This window comes from Puma concolor, chromosome E2, assembly GCF_028749965.1.
Source record: "Puma concolor isolate L17-30 chromosome E2, mPumCon1.1.hap2, whole genome shotgun sequence".
NCBI lineage: Eukaryota > Metazoa > Chordata > Mammalia > Carnivora > Felidae > Puma > Puma concolor.
Genome location: NC_141681.1, coordinates 13,290,965 through 13,304,340, shown reverse-complemented (window position 1 = coordinate 13,304,340; position 13,376 = coordinate 13,290,965). Strand labels below are relative to the sequence as shown.

The 13,376-nt window shown below is 41.3% G+C and overlaps 1 protein-coding gene and 1 pseudogene across 1 annotated transcript in view; both read right to left on the bottom strand.

Annotated features, from left to right (window-relative positions):
* The window catches only part of RFWD3 (ring finger and WD repeat domain 3), a 43,367-nt gene that overhangs the window by 23,968 nt on the left and 6,023 nt on the right, over nucleotides 1-13,376 (bottom strand). The window contains exons 3-4 of the mRNA XM_025920702.2: nucleotides 4,411-4,607; nucleotides 1,304-1,374 (exon numbers count right to left, since the gene is read on the bottom strand). Of these exons, the coding sequence (XP_025776487.2) occupies nucleotides 1,304-1,374; nucleotides 4,411-4,607 (268 nt within the window). The remainder of the gene's footprint in view (nucleotides 1-1,303; nucleotides 1,375-4,410; nucleotides 4,608-13,376) is intronic.
* LOC112857388 (small ribosomal subunit protein uS17-like) lies at nucleotides 6,126-12,245 on the bottom strand (annotated as a pseudogene).

Sequence of the window (13,376 nt, the reverse complement as noted above, 5' to 3'; positions counted from 1 at the left end):
GTTATACGTTCAAAATTAGATTCATAATCAACTCAAGCAGTTATACTTGGCTCATGTAAATCAAAATTAAAAACAAAAACAGAAAAACAAAGGACATAAACAGCTTACCAAAAAATACAAATGGTTCGTTAAGTGTTTATTTATAACTGAAAAATGCAAATTAAAGTAAGAGATCATTTTTTCATTTATTAGATGGTATAAGCTGATGTCTGATGACACCAAGCAATGTTTGAGGGTTAATGAAGAAATGGGCATGTTTATATATTGTTGCTGCAGGTAGAAAGTGACACAAATTGTCCATGGCATTATCTATAAAGACTAAAATACATGTATCTTTCCTTTTTTAAAAAATGTCTATTTATTTTGAGAGAGACAGAGAGGAGAGAGCATGTGCATGTGAGCGGGGGATGGGCAGACAGAGAATCCCAAGCAGCTGTCAGCGTAGAGCCTGATGTGGGCTCAATCCCACAGGCCATGAGATCATGACCTGAGCCAAAATCAAGAGTTGGATGCTTAACCGACTGAGCTCCCATGTATCTTTCCTTTGACAGAGCAATCTCTCTGCTAAAATATACCTAGCATATATTCGTCACAAATACTTGCAAGACAACTGTACAAAGCACGCACTTGTACCAGGGAAGGAAGGAAGGAAGGAAGGAAGGAAGGAAGGAAGGAAGGAAGGAAGGAAGGAAGGAAGGAAGGAAGGAAGGAAGGAAGGAAGGAAGGAAAGGGAGAGCAAGAGAAAGAAGAAACAAGTATAGTGTATGTGACAAAAGAGTTGACCAAAAATTTATTTATAGATGGGACACTATGCAGTGATTCACGAGAGTCAACTTTATGTACTGATAAAGGGTATAATCAAAACTTAACCTTGTTAGGTAGGTAGGACAAGTTATCCTCACATCTACCCCTACTTTTTATTTTTTAATATTTATTTATTTTTGAGAGAGAAACAGAGAGACAGAGCATGAGTGGACGAGGGGCAGAGAGAGAGGGAGACATAAATCCAAAGCAGTCTCCAGGCTCTGAGCTGTCAGCGCAGAGCCTGACGTAGGACTGGAAACCATGAGCTGTGAGATCATGACCTCAGATCATGACGTCCAAGTAGGACGTCTAACACCTGAGCCACCCAGGTGCCCCTACCCCTGCTTTTTTAAACCTATGAGGAAGCAGCCACATAAATAAGTGGACTGGACCCACACGCTGACCTCCCACCTACAAAGTCTGCAAACTTTCCACTTTAGCCTGCAGCCTCTTCTTTAAATGCAAATCACCACTTCATTTAAAAGGATGCTCATATTACCTGTTTGGGAAGGGTCTCTCCTTCACGGATACTTGTAACTTCTTGTTCTGCTGAGGTACCTCCTACTTGGTCTGCCAAGTCATTTCCAGAAATGATAAGATTAGTAACGCACAAAAGAAGACAGAAGTCAGGAATGAGAGTCTAGCAGGAGAGCCTGGCGTATCACAGCTTTCCATTTCTAATTGGTAGTATTGTTTTAAGTTTCCTAAGTTGTAACAGTGAATTTATTTTTTAACTTATTTTGGATATTTTCAAATATGCATAAAACTAGACTGAACAGTATAAATAACATGTAAGTACTCATCACCCAATTAAAAAAAAAAAAATCGATCTTGTTGCCAATCTTTTCCCAACTAAGCCCCCCCAGCCCCATTATTTTCTTTTACAAAGCTTAACAACAAACTCTAAAATGTCATTTCACTTATAAAAACTTTTGTAATACTAACTGATAAAGATTTCTCTTTACATCAACACTATCCTTATCACGCCTAACAAAACTAATAATCTCTTAATACTAATACCCAGTTCATATTCAAAATTTCCCAGTTGTTTTCAAGTTACTCATTACACTACATTTATTGCTATCAGAATCTAAGCAAGGCCTCCACAACGAGTTTGACTGTTACATATGTGACGTTTTTTTTCACTCTAACAATTCTTCATTTTTATCCCTTCCCTGTCACTGATTTGTTGGAAGATATCTGGTCATTTGTCTTATGAAACACTCTAATCCCAGATTTGACTGACTGCTTCCTTGTGGTATTGCTTAACTATTTGCTCTATCACCGATATTTCCTATAAACTGGCAGTTAAACCTAAGGGCTTCAGTGGATTCAATTCTGTTTTCTGGCAAGAAGAGGGGCAGCAAGAATACTTCTTTGGTTGTATGCTTCTTTTTCTTAATTTTTTAACATTTGTTCATCTTTCAGAGACAGAGACAGAATGCAAGCAGGGGAGGGGCAGAGAGAGAGGGAGACACAGAATCGAAAGCAGGCTCCAGGCTGTGAGCTGTCAGCACAAGAGCCCGACACGGGGCTCAAACCCACGAACTGTGAAATCATGACCTGAGCCAAAGTCAGACGCTCCACTGACTGAGCCACCCAGCACCCCCTCCCCCACACCGACCAAAGTTTTTTTTTTTTGTAATTTTACTGTACTGCCTCTAGACTTCAAAGTGCTCCCTACTTCTGGGTTTTATCACATCTATTATTCTAATAATAGAATGGTTTCTTTTTTTACACTAGGTCTCTGATTCACTTATTTCTTGATTTTATAGTGTGAGGAATGAATCCAGTTTGTTTTCCAGTTAGCAATCCAGTTTTTACAATATTAATTTAAAAGTCTGTCTTTTCCCCACTATTTGAGATATTCTCTTTCCAATACACTAGAACTTCATGTATGTTTAGATCTTTTTTCTAGATGTTCCAATGGAACACATTTTAGATTTAAATGGTTGCATCTCTGGTATTATTTACCTTGTTCTTCTACTTACTGCAAACTGGGCAACCTGGTTATTATATCTAGAGTCTTAAGCAGACTCAGGGATTTGGGGGGCAGTAACAGTATTTCCTAAGTGCTATGGAGGTTTCTTTCTTTTTTTTAATTTTATTTTTAACTAATCTCTACACACATCATGGGCTTGAACTTACAACCCTGAGACCAAGAGTCGCTTGCTCTGCTGACTCAGCCAGCCAGGCGCCCCTCTATGGAGATTTCTGATTGCAACACATCAAAATGCACATTATGGTCTGGTGGTGTCAGCTTGCTTCCTCCATTGAAAGGAATCCCATCAACCTTTCAACCTAATGGTTTTAGGATCCACTGCTGATCTTTGCCTAGATACAGAATTCCATGAGGAGTCACACAATTATGACTTTTTCCTGTCATCTCTGCTCCAATATTAGCTGGAGTTTTTCTACTTCAAAGAACTTCCTTGGGGGTAGGTGGGAGAAATGAAGAGGCAAAGAGAATTTTTAGGGCAGTAAGAGTACCCTGTATAACGATGGGGATGTCATTACACATTTGTCGAAACCCACAGAATGGAAAACCTGAGGTGAACCCCAAGGTAAAGCACGGACTTGGAGTGAACATGCCACGGATTAGATGCACCATTCTGGCGAGCGGGGCTAACAGGGAGGCTGTGCACGTGTGAGGACAGGAGTGTGTGGAAATCTCCACGCTGTCCTCTCAATTTTGTTGTGAACCTTAAATACTCTTAACAAACAAACAAAACCTCCTTCATCAGCCAATATTTGGTTTTCCTGAATACAGTTCACCCAGGGAAAACAGGATAAATGCGTAATCCTTTATTCACCAGTTTTCAGAGTAATGCGTCAGGGCTCTAATAACTTAGGACGCTGATAAGTGAGCTTTTAAAAAAGCACATAATTATGAATTAGGATTTTTCACAGATTTGATGTATTTCAACCTATATCTCAATCCATACTCCAAGAATACACCCATTATTCGTTTTGATGCTCAAACTGTCCCATCTTGAGGCCACTTAGGAGCGCCTTTAAAGTTGCTCCTACGCCTACCGACCTGATGACTCTCTGAGAGATGGCTCCCTTGCTTTCTAGCACAAACGCCCTAGGCTCATTTTGTATATTTCCTATCCCAGTCTTGGAAAGCCACTTCTCCAAGAAGTCCTGGGTCCCTTTAGTGGGAAAAGACCATAATCTGGGGTATCAGAGGGTAAGCAGGACATATGCTCCAGGGTCTCTGCCCACTACTGCTAAACATAGCTCTACTTGCATAATACATGGCATTATAGTAGGACTTAAAAACTGGCCGACTAGACAGGGTACCGAATTTACAACGCTTTTCTTTAAATAAAGAACCTACTACCTTATAAGATGTCAAAGAAGATGAAAGAGAATATAAAATGCCATCACAAAGTGACCAACTGACTGGGTCACAGATCACATTAAATTTCAAGACAGATCAAATCCTCTATATGGAATCATGGCCAGTGAAAGCTTTGTACTGTATGAAGCAGGAATCTACTGACATCTGGGGGCAAAAGGGAAAGTATCACATCACAAGTCTAGACTTTCTAGCTTTCTGGGTATTAGCCCTGTGAATCCAAAACTGAGCGACATACTCACCTTCTATAACAACGGCTCTAGGTTCCTCTCCCTGGACAACAACCTCCTCATACTCTGTGGAGCTGTCGGAATCAGAACTACTGGAGACCTGCAAGTCCTCAGAGACAGGATTCCTGGTCTCTGAACCATGAGACGTGGTTGGCAACTGAGGCTGGGTCCGGCTCACTTGAAAGTAAGCATCCAATGGTGCTCTGGACCTACATAAGCAAAAAGACAACAGAATTACAGTACCATGGACCATCAACACAAGAAAAAGCCACAGTAATCTGAGAGTAAATCCTGGTCATTTCAACCCATCTCCAGGCAGTTAAATGTGCCTTTGAACACTGAAGCACAAATAGCAGTTTTAGGCAGACGTTGGCTGGCCCGGATATTCTCTTTTCCACTCAATTATTACATTAGCCACACTGGAGGTTGACTCTTGCTAAAACCAAATTCTACTTTACTGGCCTTTGGCCGTGTGTCAGTATCTTTTAAAGGACACAACTCAGCAATCTGTCTCCTGATATTAGGGGTTGAAAGAGAGCGGGAAAGAAGAAAAAGGGCTCTGCTGATCAAAAATGGCCTCAAGGGAATTCCTGCAACAACACAGACCAAGGTCCTTCGGGGTAGAATGTGAAGTCCTGCTTCAGTCATCATGGTTTTACCTCTTATTTTAAAACATTATTTTTCTTTTTAAGTTTAAATAATGTCAGCTATGGTATCAAATGTCGGCATGATATCAAAAATTAACTCAAGATGAGAAGAGCAGGGAGCAGAATTAACCCTATTCTGGCTGGCTGAGTTTTAACCATACCCATTACTGTGCTGTAGTTTCGTTCACAACCCACCTATCAGACCACACCCTACTTACAGCACAGAATGACATTCGATAGTAAAAATCAGAAAGGTGTTCTGTACTTCCTCTAGGTGATAATTATAAAGTATTACTGAAAGGTAATCTACTTTTAAGTTTTAATAACTGTCTTTATAACATTAAGATACATTATTACCCAGAAACATTGTTGGAGACTGCTCACTCAGAAAAAAATTGATTTCTTCTAGTTCAGCTACAATTTATGGCAAACTAGGGTGTTCTATTAAAAATGATGATAGAGGGGCGCCTGGGTGGCGCCGTCGGTTGGCGTCCGACTTCAGCCAGGTCATGATCTCGCGGTCCGTGAGTTCGAGCCCCGCGTCGGGCTCTGGGCTGATGGCTCAGAGCCTGGAGCCTGTTTCCGATTCTGTATCTCCCTCTCTCTCTGCCCCTCCCCCGTTCATGCTCTGTCTCTCTCTGTCCCAAAAATAAATAAACGTTGAAAAAAAAAATAAAAAAAAAAAATGATGATAGAATGGAACAAAATAAATATTTGGTATCTAATTCAACAGAAGATACACCTTTGTAAAAAAAAAAAAAAAGGGGGCGCCTGGGTGGCGCAGTCGGTTAAGCGTCCGACTTCAGCCAGGTCACAATCTCGCGCTCCGTGAGTTCGAGCCCCGCGTCGGACTCTGGGCTGATGGCTCAGAGCCTGGAGCCTGTTTCCGATTCTGTGTCTCCCTCTCTCTCTGACCCTCCCCCGTTCATGCTCTGTCTCTCTCTGTCCCAAAAATAAATAAACGTTGAAAAAAAAAATTTAAAAAAAAAAAAAGAAAGAAATGTGAATAAATTGAAATGAGAAGTAGCAATTGTGAATCCTTTTTGACTCACAATTTAAAAGTGTGCCGTTCACGGCACCTGGGTGGCTCAGTCGGTTAAGCGTCCGACTTCAGCTCAGGCCACGATCTTGCAGTTTGTAGGTTTGAGCCCCACATGGGGCTCTCTGCTGTCAGTGTGGAGCCTGCTTCAAATCCTCTGTCTTCCTCTCTCTCTGCCCCTTCCCTGCTTGCACTCTCTTGCTCAAAAATAAAAAATACGAATTTAAAAAAAGTACACCAATTCAGTGGTTTTCAGCATAACTACAGGTTAGATAACCATCACCATTATCTTCTTCCAAAACATTTTCGCCATACCTAAAAGGAACCCTGTACACATATAACCAGTCCTTCCTTCTTCTCCCCTTTCTGCAACCTCTAGCAATCACTAATTTAATTTCGGTCTCTGTAGACTTGCCTATTCTGGACATTTCATATGGTACAATCATAATATATATGGCCTTTTGGGTCTGGTCTCTTTCATGACTTCATGATATATACAAGGACCACATCACCTGTGAATAGCTACAGTTTGATTTCATCCTTTCTAATTGGAATGCCTTTTATTTCTTTTTTTTTTTTTTTTGTCTAATTGCTCTGGCGAGAACCTCCAGTACAGCGGCAAACAGAATTGGCAAATTCTTGTTCCTGACCTTAGGAGTAAAGCTTTCAGTCTTTAGTAAGTTAGTAAGTTCGATGAGGGTTTTTTTATTCATGGTCTTTATCAGGTTGAGGAAGTTCCCTTCCACTGCTAGTCTGTTCATCATTAAAGAGTTTTGTCAAATGCTTCTTCATCTATTAAGATGTTCATGTTTTTTTCCCCTTTATTGTATTAATATAGTATCTCACTATTTATTTTTATTTTTTTTAACGTTTATTTATTATTGAGAGACAGAGACAGAGCATGAGCAGGGGAGGGGCAGAGAGAGGGGGAGACACAGAATTCAAAGCAGGCTCCAGGCTCTGAGCTGTCAGCACAGAGAGCACGACGCGGGGCCTGAACCCACAAACTGTGAGATCATGACCCGAGCTGAAGTCGCACACTTTACCGACTGAGCCACCCAGGGACCCTATTTTTTTATATGTTGAATCAGCCTTGCTTTCCTAGAACAAATCCTGTTTGGTTTTAGTGTATCATCTTTTTTATATGTTGTTGGATTCAGTTTGCTAGTATTTTGTTGAGAAACGTTGTATCTACATTCATAAATTACCAATAAACGATATTGGTCTATAGTTTTCTTGTGATGCCTTTATATGTTTTTGGTATTGGAATAATACTGACCTCAAAGAATCAGGAAGTATTCCCCCAGCTTCCATTTTTTTGAAAAGTTTGTTAAGTATTGGTGTTATTTCATTTTTTCTTTTAACTGGGAAAATAACTTTATTTTCTTTAGGTGTATGGGCAGATGTTTAGTCTCAGAATGTTTGGAATTGCTTCTTGGTACCAGCAGCCTTGGTGACTTTGAGCTCAGGGAAGCACACAGACTTGCTCAATGGCTAGCACTCGTCCACTGTTACAATGTTGCCAGTCTAGACATCCCCGAAGCAGGGGGACAGGTGCACAGACAAGCTCTGGTGGCGTTTTTCAAAGCAGTTGTATTTTTGGAGGTAGTGGAAGTAGGCTCAGTGGATGACAATGGTTCTTTTCATCTTTATCTTCGTCACCAGACCAGACAGAATCTGCCCTCGGATGGAGACCTTATGAGTAAAGGGGCATTTCTTGCCACTACAGGTGCACTCAATGGCCTCCTTGGGCATCTGGAAGCCCCGCGCAATGTTTTTGTAGTATCACAGGAGCTTCTCCTTGCTGGTTTCTCCAAACAAACCCCTCATTTTTTGCTTGTTTTTTAATGTTTATTGAGAGAGAGAGAGAGACAGAGCGAGTGAGCGTGCGCGAGCAGGAGAGGGGCAGAGAGACAGAGAGAGAGAATCCTAAGTAGGCTCCACATTGTCAGCACAAAGCCCAATGTGCTCGATCCCACAATCCATGAGATCACGACCTGAGCCAAAATGAAGTCAGACGCTCAACTGACTGAGCCACCCAGGTGCCCCTAGCAGAACCCTCTTCTTATTTTGAAAGATAATTGGCTGCTTTTGGTAGGCATGCTCAGTCAGAATGTCTGCCATCTTCCCAATCGTGTGAAAAAAGGAAAGTCCAGAGGGTGTCTGGGATTCCTCATCAACTGCCTATTGATTTCCCCTTTAAACATTTGGTAGACTTCACCAGGGAAGCCACTTACTTCTGGGCTGTTCTGTGTGAATTTTGTTTTTAAATTAATAATTCAATCCCTTTATTTGTTAATCATCTATTCAGATTTTCTTTCTCTTCTTGAAAGAATACTGATAAACATGTCTTCTTAGAAGTTTGTCAATTTCACCTAAATTATCTAATTTCTTGGTATAACACTGTTCACAGGGATGCTTGGGTGGCTCAGTCAGTGGGGCATCCGACTCTTGATTTTGGCTCAGGTCACAATCCCAGGGTCACAGGATTGAGCCCCACATGGGGCTCTGTGCCAGGTGTGGAGCCTGCTTGGGATTCTGTCTCTCTTCCTTTGCCCCTGTCCCCTGCTCTCTAAAACACCAAAAAAATCCCAAAACAAAAACAAAAATGTTCACAGTATTCCCTTATAAAATTGCTTTCTTCTGTAAGAGTGATAGTGATGTTCTTTCACTCCTGATTACTCTGGGTCTTCTCTCTTTCTTGATCAGTCTACCTAGAAGTTTGTCAATTTTGTTGATTTTTCAGAAAACCAACTTTTGGATTAGCTGGTTTTCTATTTCTATGAAGTCTATTTCATTCATATCTGCTCTAATGGTCATTATTTCCTTCTTTCTGCTTGCTTGCTTTGAATTCCGGATTTTTTATTTTGTTTGCTTTTCTTTTTCTAGTTCCTTAAGCTAGGTTATTGAGTACTTTATCCTTTCTTAGCATGGCATTTAACAGCTATACATTTCCTTCTAAGCACTGCTTTAGCTGCATCCTAAAAGTTTTGGTATACTAGGTTTTTCTTTTCATTCATCTCAAAGTATTTCCTAATTTTTCTTGGGATTTCTTCTTTGAACTCTTGGTTATTTAGGAGTTGTGTAATTTCTGCATACTTGTGAAATGCCCCAAATTCTTTGTTACTGATGTCCAGCTTCATTCTGTTGTGTTCAGAGAACATATTTTATATGATTTCAATCCTTTAAATTTATTGGTCTTGTTTTATGCCCTAACATATGATCTGTCCTGGAAAATGCTCCGTGTGCACTTGAGAAATAGGGATACTCTGCTATTAAGTGGAATTTTCTATTAGATCTAGTAGGGTTACAGTATTGTTCAAGTTTTCCGGCTCCTTGTTGACTTTCTGCCTAGTTGTTAAACTCATTATCAAAAGTGTACTGACATCTCCTATTATTACCGGTGAATTGTAGATTTCTACCACCAATTATGACAGTTTTTGCTTCATGTACTGTTACATGGGCACTGTTACAGGGGCATATAGGTTTATAATTGTTATATCTTCTAGATGGATTGGCCCTTTTATCATTATAAAATGTCATTCTTGACTCTTACAACAATCTTTAAAAAAATTTTTTTTTAAAGTTTATTCATTTTGAGAGGGAAGGGCATAAGCACAAGGTGGGGAGGGGCCGGGAGAGAAAGGGAGAAAGAGAGAGAATCCCAAGCAGGCTCCACACCACAAGCACAGAGTCCAATGCGTGTCTTGAATGCACGAACCTTGAGATCTTGACCCAAACTGAGGTTGGACGCTTAACCGACTGAGTCACCCAGGCACCCCGACTCTTATAACAATCTTGGTCTTAAGGTCTATTTCATCTGATATTAGTACATTAACTCCTACTCTCTTACGGTTACTGTTTGCATAATGTTATTTTGGTCCATCCTTTTACTCTCAACCTACTAATATCTTTGAATCTTAACTGTCTTGTAGACAGAATACAGTTGGATTAAAAAAAAACAAAACAAAACTCAATGCTGCTGATCTGTACCTTTTGATTTGTGTTTAATACAACTGCATTTAAGGCAGGATTTATATCTACTGTTTTGCTGTTTTCTTTCTTTCTTTAAGGTTTATTTTTAAGCAAACTCTACACCTAACGTGGGGCTCAAACTCACAACTGTGAGATCAAGAGCCACAGGCTGAAACTGAGAGGCACCCCTGCTTTGCTCTTTTCTATAGGACTATGTCTTTTTTGTTCATATAGAAATGTCTATTCCAAATTCTAATAGAAAAGTTTAGGGGTGCCTGGCTGGCTAGTCAGTGAAGCGTGTGACTCTTGATGTTGGGGTTGTGGATTCAAGCCCCGTGTTAGGTGCAGAAATTACTAAAAAATTTTAAAAATCTTGGGACACCTGGGTGGCTTAGTCTGGTGAACATCCAACTCTTGATTTCAGCTCAGGTCATTATCTCAGGGTTCAAGAGTTTGAGGAGCCAATAAGTCTCCTGGTCTTCGCTGAGTGTATGACTGTGTGTGTATACTGGGGCACACCTTCAGTAATCAGCCAGGCAGGTGACAATTCTTCCTGCTTGTGCAGAGCCTCAACGCCAATAAGAGTTGAGGAATTAGTGCCTTCTTAGGTCTTTCCTGGGCGCGGGCACAGTTGTACACAGCCCTTGGCATATGTGTGGCCTTCTAGATTTCTAAGAATATGTCAGAGCTTTTCAAAACCCCTACGAAGATCTCATTCCTTAGCTTTTCCTTTTAAGCTTTTTGGTTAGTTTAGTTTGCCCCAGTCGTTATGCACCACCTCAGGCAGCCTCTGGGGAAAAGGCTTGTAGGCTTTTTAGACTGGGCCTAAGTGCTAAATCAGGAATAGCCTGCAGGTGAGATCTTCTAGGAAACCACCAAACAGGACAAAGAAAGGGAATTCTCTGGGAATGAGGCTCTGAAGGAGCTCCCATTCCATTCTACTCCCTCACGTTTTCACCGTGATCGCAGGCAGTGGCTTTTCATGGTTACACTAAGCCGAAGAGGGATCTGGGAGCAAGGAATGTCACGAAGCTTACTGTTCTACTGACATCAGCTGTTTGGTTTGGTTTGGTTTTTAATATTCGCTCCCTGAAAATGGTGTAAGTATCTGTTTAATTTCCAGCATCCTGCAAGTTGATTCTGCTAAATTTTGCCAACTGTTTCAGAGGTCCGGCCATTTTTACTGAGGTCACTCAGGTTTTCTTTTTAAAAAATACTAATAAGCAACTTTATCAACTTATTTTTGGGAATTGTGTGTGAACAGCAGCTTTAGCTACCACGAGACCAGCACATAAGAACAGTATTTCTTGAGTACATTTTAATCAAATGAAATCCACAGTAAAGTGAGGCTGAGGGGCTACTGGGCATGCACACTGAGCATTCCTGCATAGAAACTGGTAAAAAAATCAAGTGATTAAAAAACACTCATTAACATTAAGATAGTAAAAGGCATTTCCAAAGTCAGACAGGGACACAGGAAAGGGGACTATCGTCATGAGGAAGTGCTAGGGTGTCTTTGGGAGTACAACCTTGAAACCCAAGAAATCCTCTTTCCCTCCACTTATTATCTCTGAATTAAAAACCAGTGTTAGTTCTTGCCCCTTGCCTAGCCTCTAGAGTCCCAGATTCCATAAGCTCCATGAAAACAGGTACCCTGATCTGTCCTGCTCACAATGTATCTCCAAGGCAAAGTTCAGTCTCTCCCAGAGTGGAATGTCAGAAATATTTGATGAACGAGTGATGATGCTGACAGCCAGAATCAGAATCAAGCAGCCTCAAACAAAGAAACGGGAAAGGAGTTTGTGATCTTGGCTGAGAAGCCTGTTAGGAAAAATACCTCATTACTCACTTTTCTCCGACTCTGGCTTCTTGGTGGAGTGTGAGGCACAGCTGCTCACCCTGGCCCAGGCTGTCAGCACCTGGCCCAGAAATGGTCTATCAGGGGAGTAAATGCCAAACACCATAGTAAGAAATTCATGTTAAGAATTCAGAAGGTATAGGGGTGCCTGGGGAGCTCAGTCAGTTAAGCGTCCGACTTCGGCTCGGGTCATGATCTCGCGGTCCGTGAGTTCGAGCCCCGCGTTGGGCTCTGTGCTGACCGCTCAGAGCCTGGAGCCTGTTTCAGATTCTGTGTCTCCCTCTCTCTGACCCTCCCCTGTTCATGCTCTGTCTCTCTCTGTCTCAAAAATAAATAAACGTTAAAAAAAATTAAAAAAAAAAAAAAAAAAAGACTTCAGGAGGTATAAAAAAAATAATAAAAAGAAATTCAGAAGGTAAAATAAGCAATTGGTCCTGGAAAAGCTCATATTTTTATGTGAATTTAGTGTGGCATTTACTTACCACACAATATTCAGGGGGAAGAAGTTTCAATACCACATTCACGTGGCTACAGAATCCATGTTCTCTCCACGTAACTGCACAGTCCCTGGCCCCTTAGATTTATTCGCTTTGTACAGACAAACATACAGTTGTCAAAGAGCTCAACTAACATCCTTCAATACCTAGATTCTGTAACCCAGTTTCTGAGCACAGAAGCAATTTTCTGATCAGAGTTTAGCTTCTGTGTATAAATACCTTTTAGGAGAATTATGCTAACGGTGCCAGCAAGAGAATCTGGTCTCTGTGGTATTTCCATTTGTCTCTGTAAATTGGCATCTGGTTTATAAGCATCACTCTCCTGTGAGCTGGTAAGTGTACCCCACCAAGAGCAATCAACTCTGCCCCCAACTCCCCTCCCCCAAGAGAGTATATGAACATCCAAGGCTGAGGAATACTGTGAGGCCTCCTGGCAGTCAGCCAGTTCCTGGGGACACCACTCTCAACTCTCAGCCCACTTACTTTGAAAGGCTCCCCAAACAGCACTGCAAGGTGCCTCCCCTATGACACAAACATACGAAATCTTATTCTGCCTTCACAATCAGAATGGCACCTTAAATAACAGTAGCATGCGTGTGAAACTCTTGTCGACACAAAACGAAGCACATCAACCCTGATGGGTCACATCCAGAAAAGACCAGGCTCCAGAGACTGGACCAGCTGTAACAGAGCACCCTCCCCTTGCCCCAAACAGTAATCGCCAGAACCCAGGCAAAAGGATGCTGAATCCAGGATCAGAAGGCGCAATCCCAATTCCAGAGGTACCACAGTCAAAACACAAATGATTCCATCAGCTTCCTCATTTGTAAAACACAGTGAACAGGTGGCCTAGTTACTGCTTGTTAGTATCATCTCTTCATTTCCATAATGTAAGGAAAACACACGGATCTGACCGAAGCTTCCTCTGTCGTCTGTCTGTATAGAAAACAAGTGAGATCAGG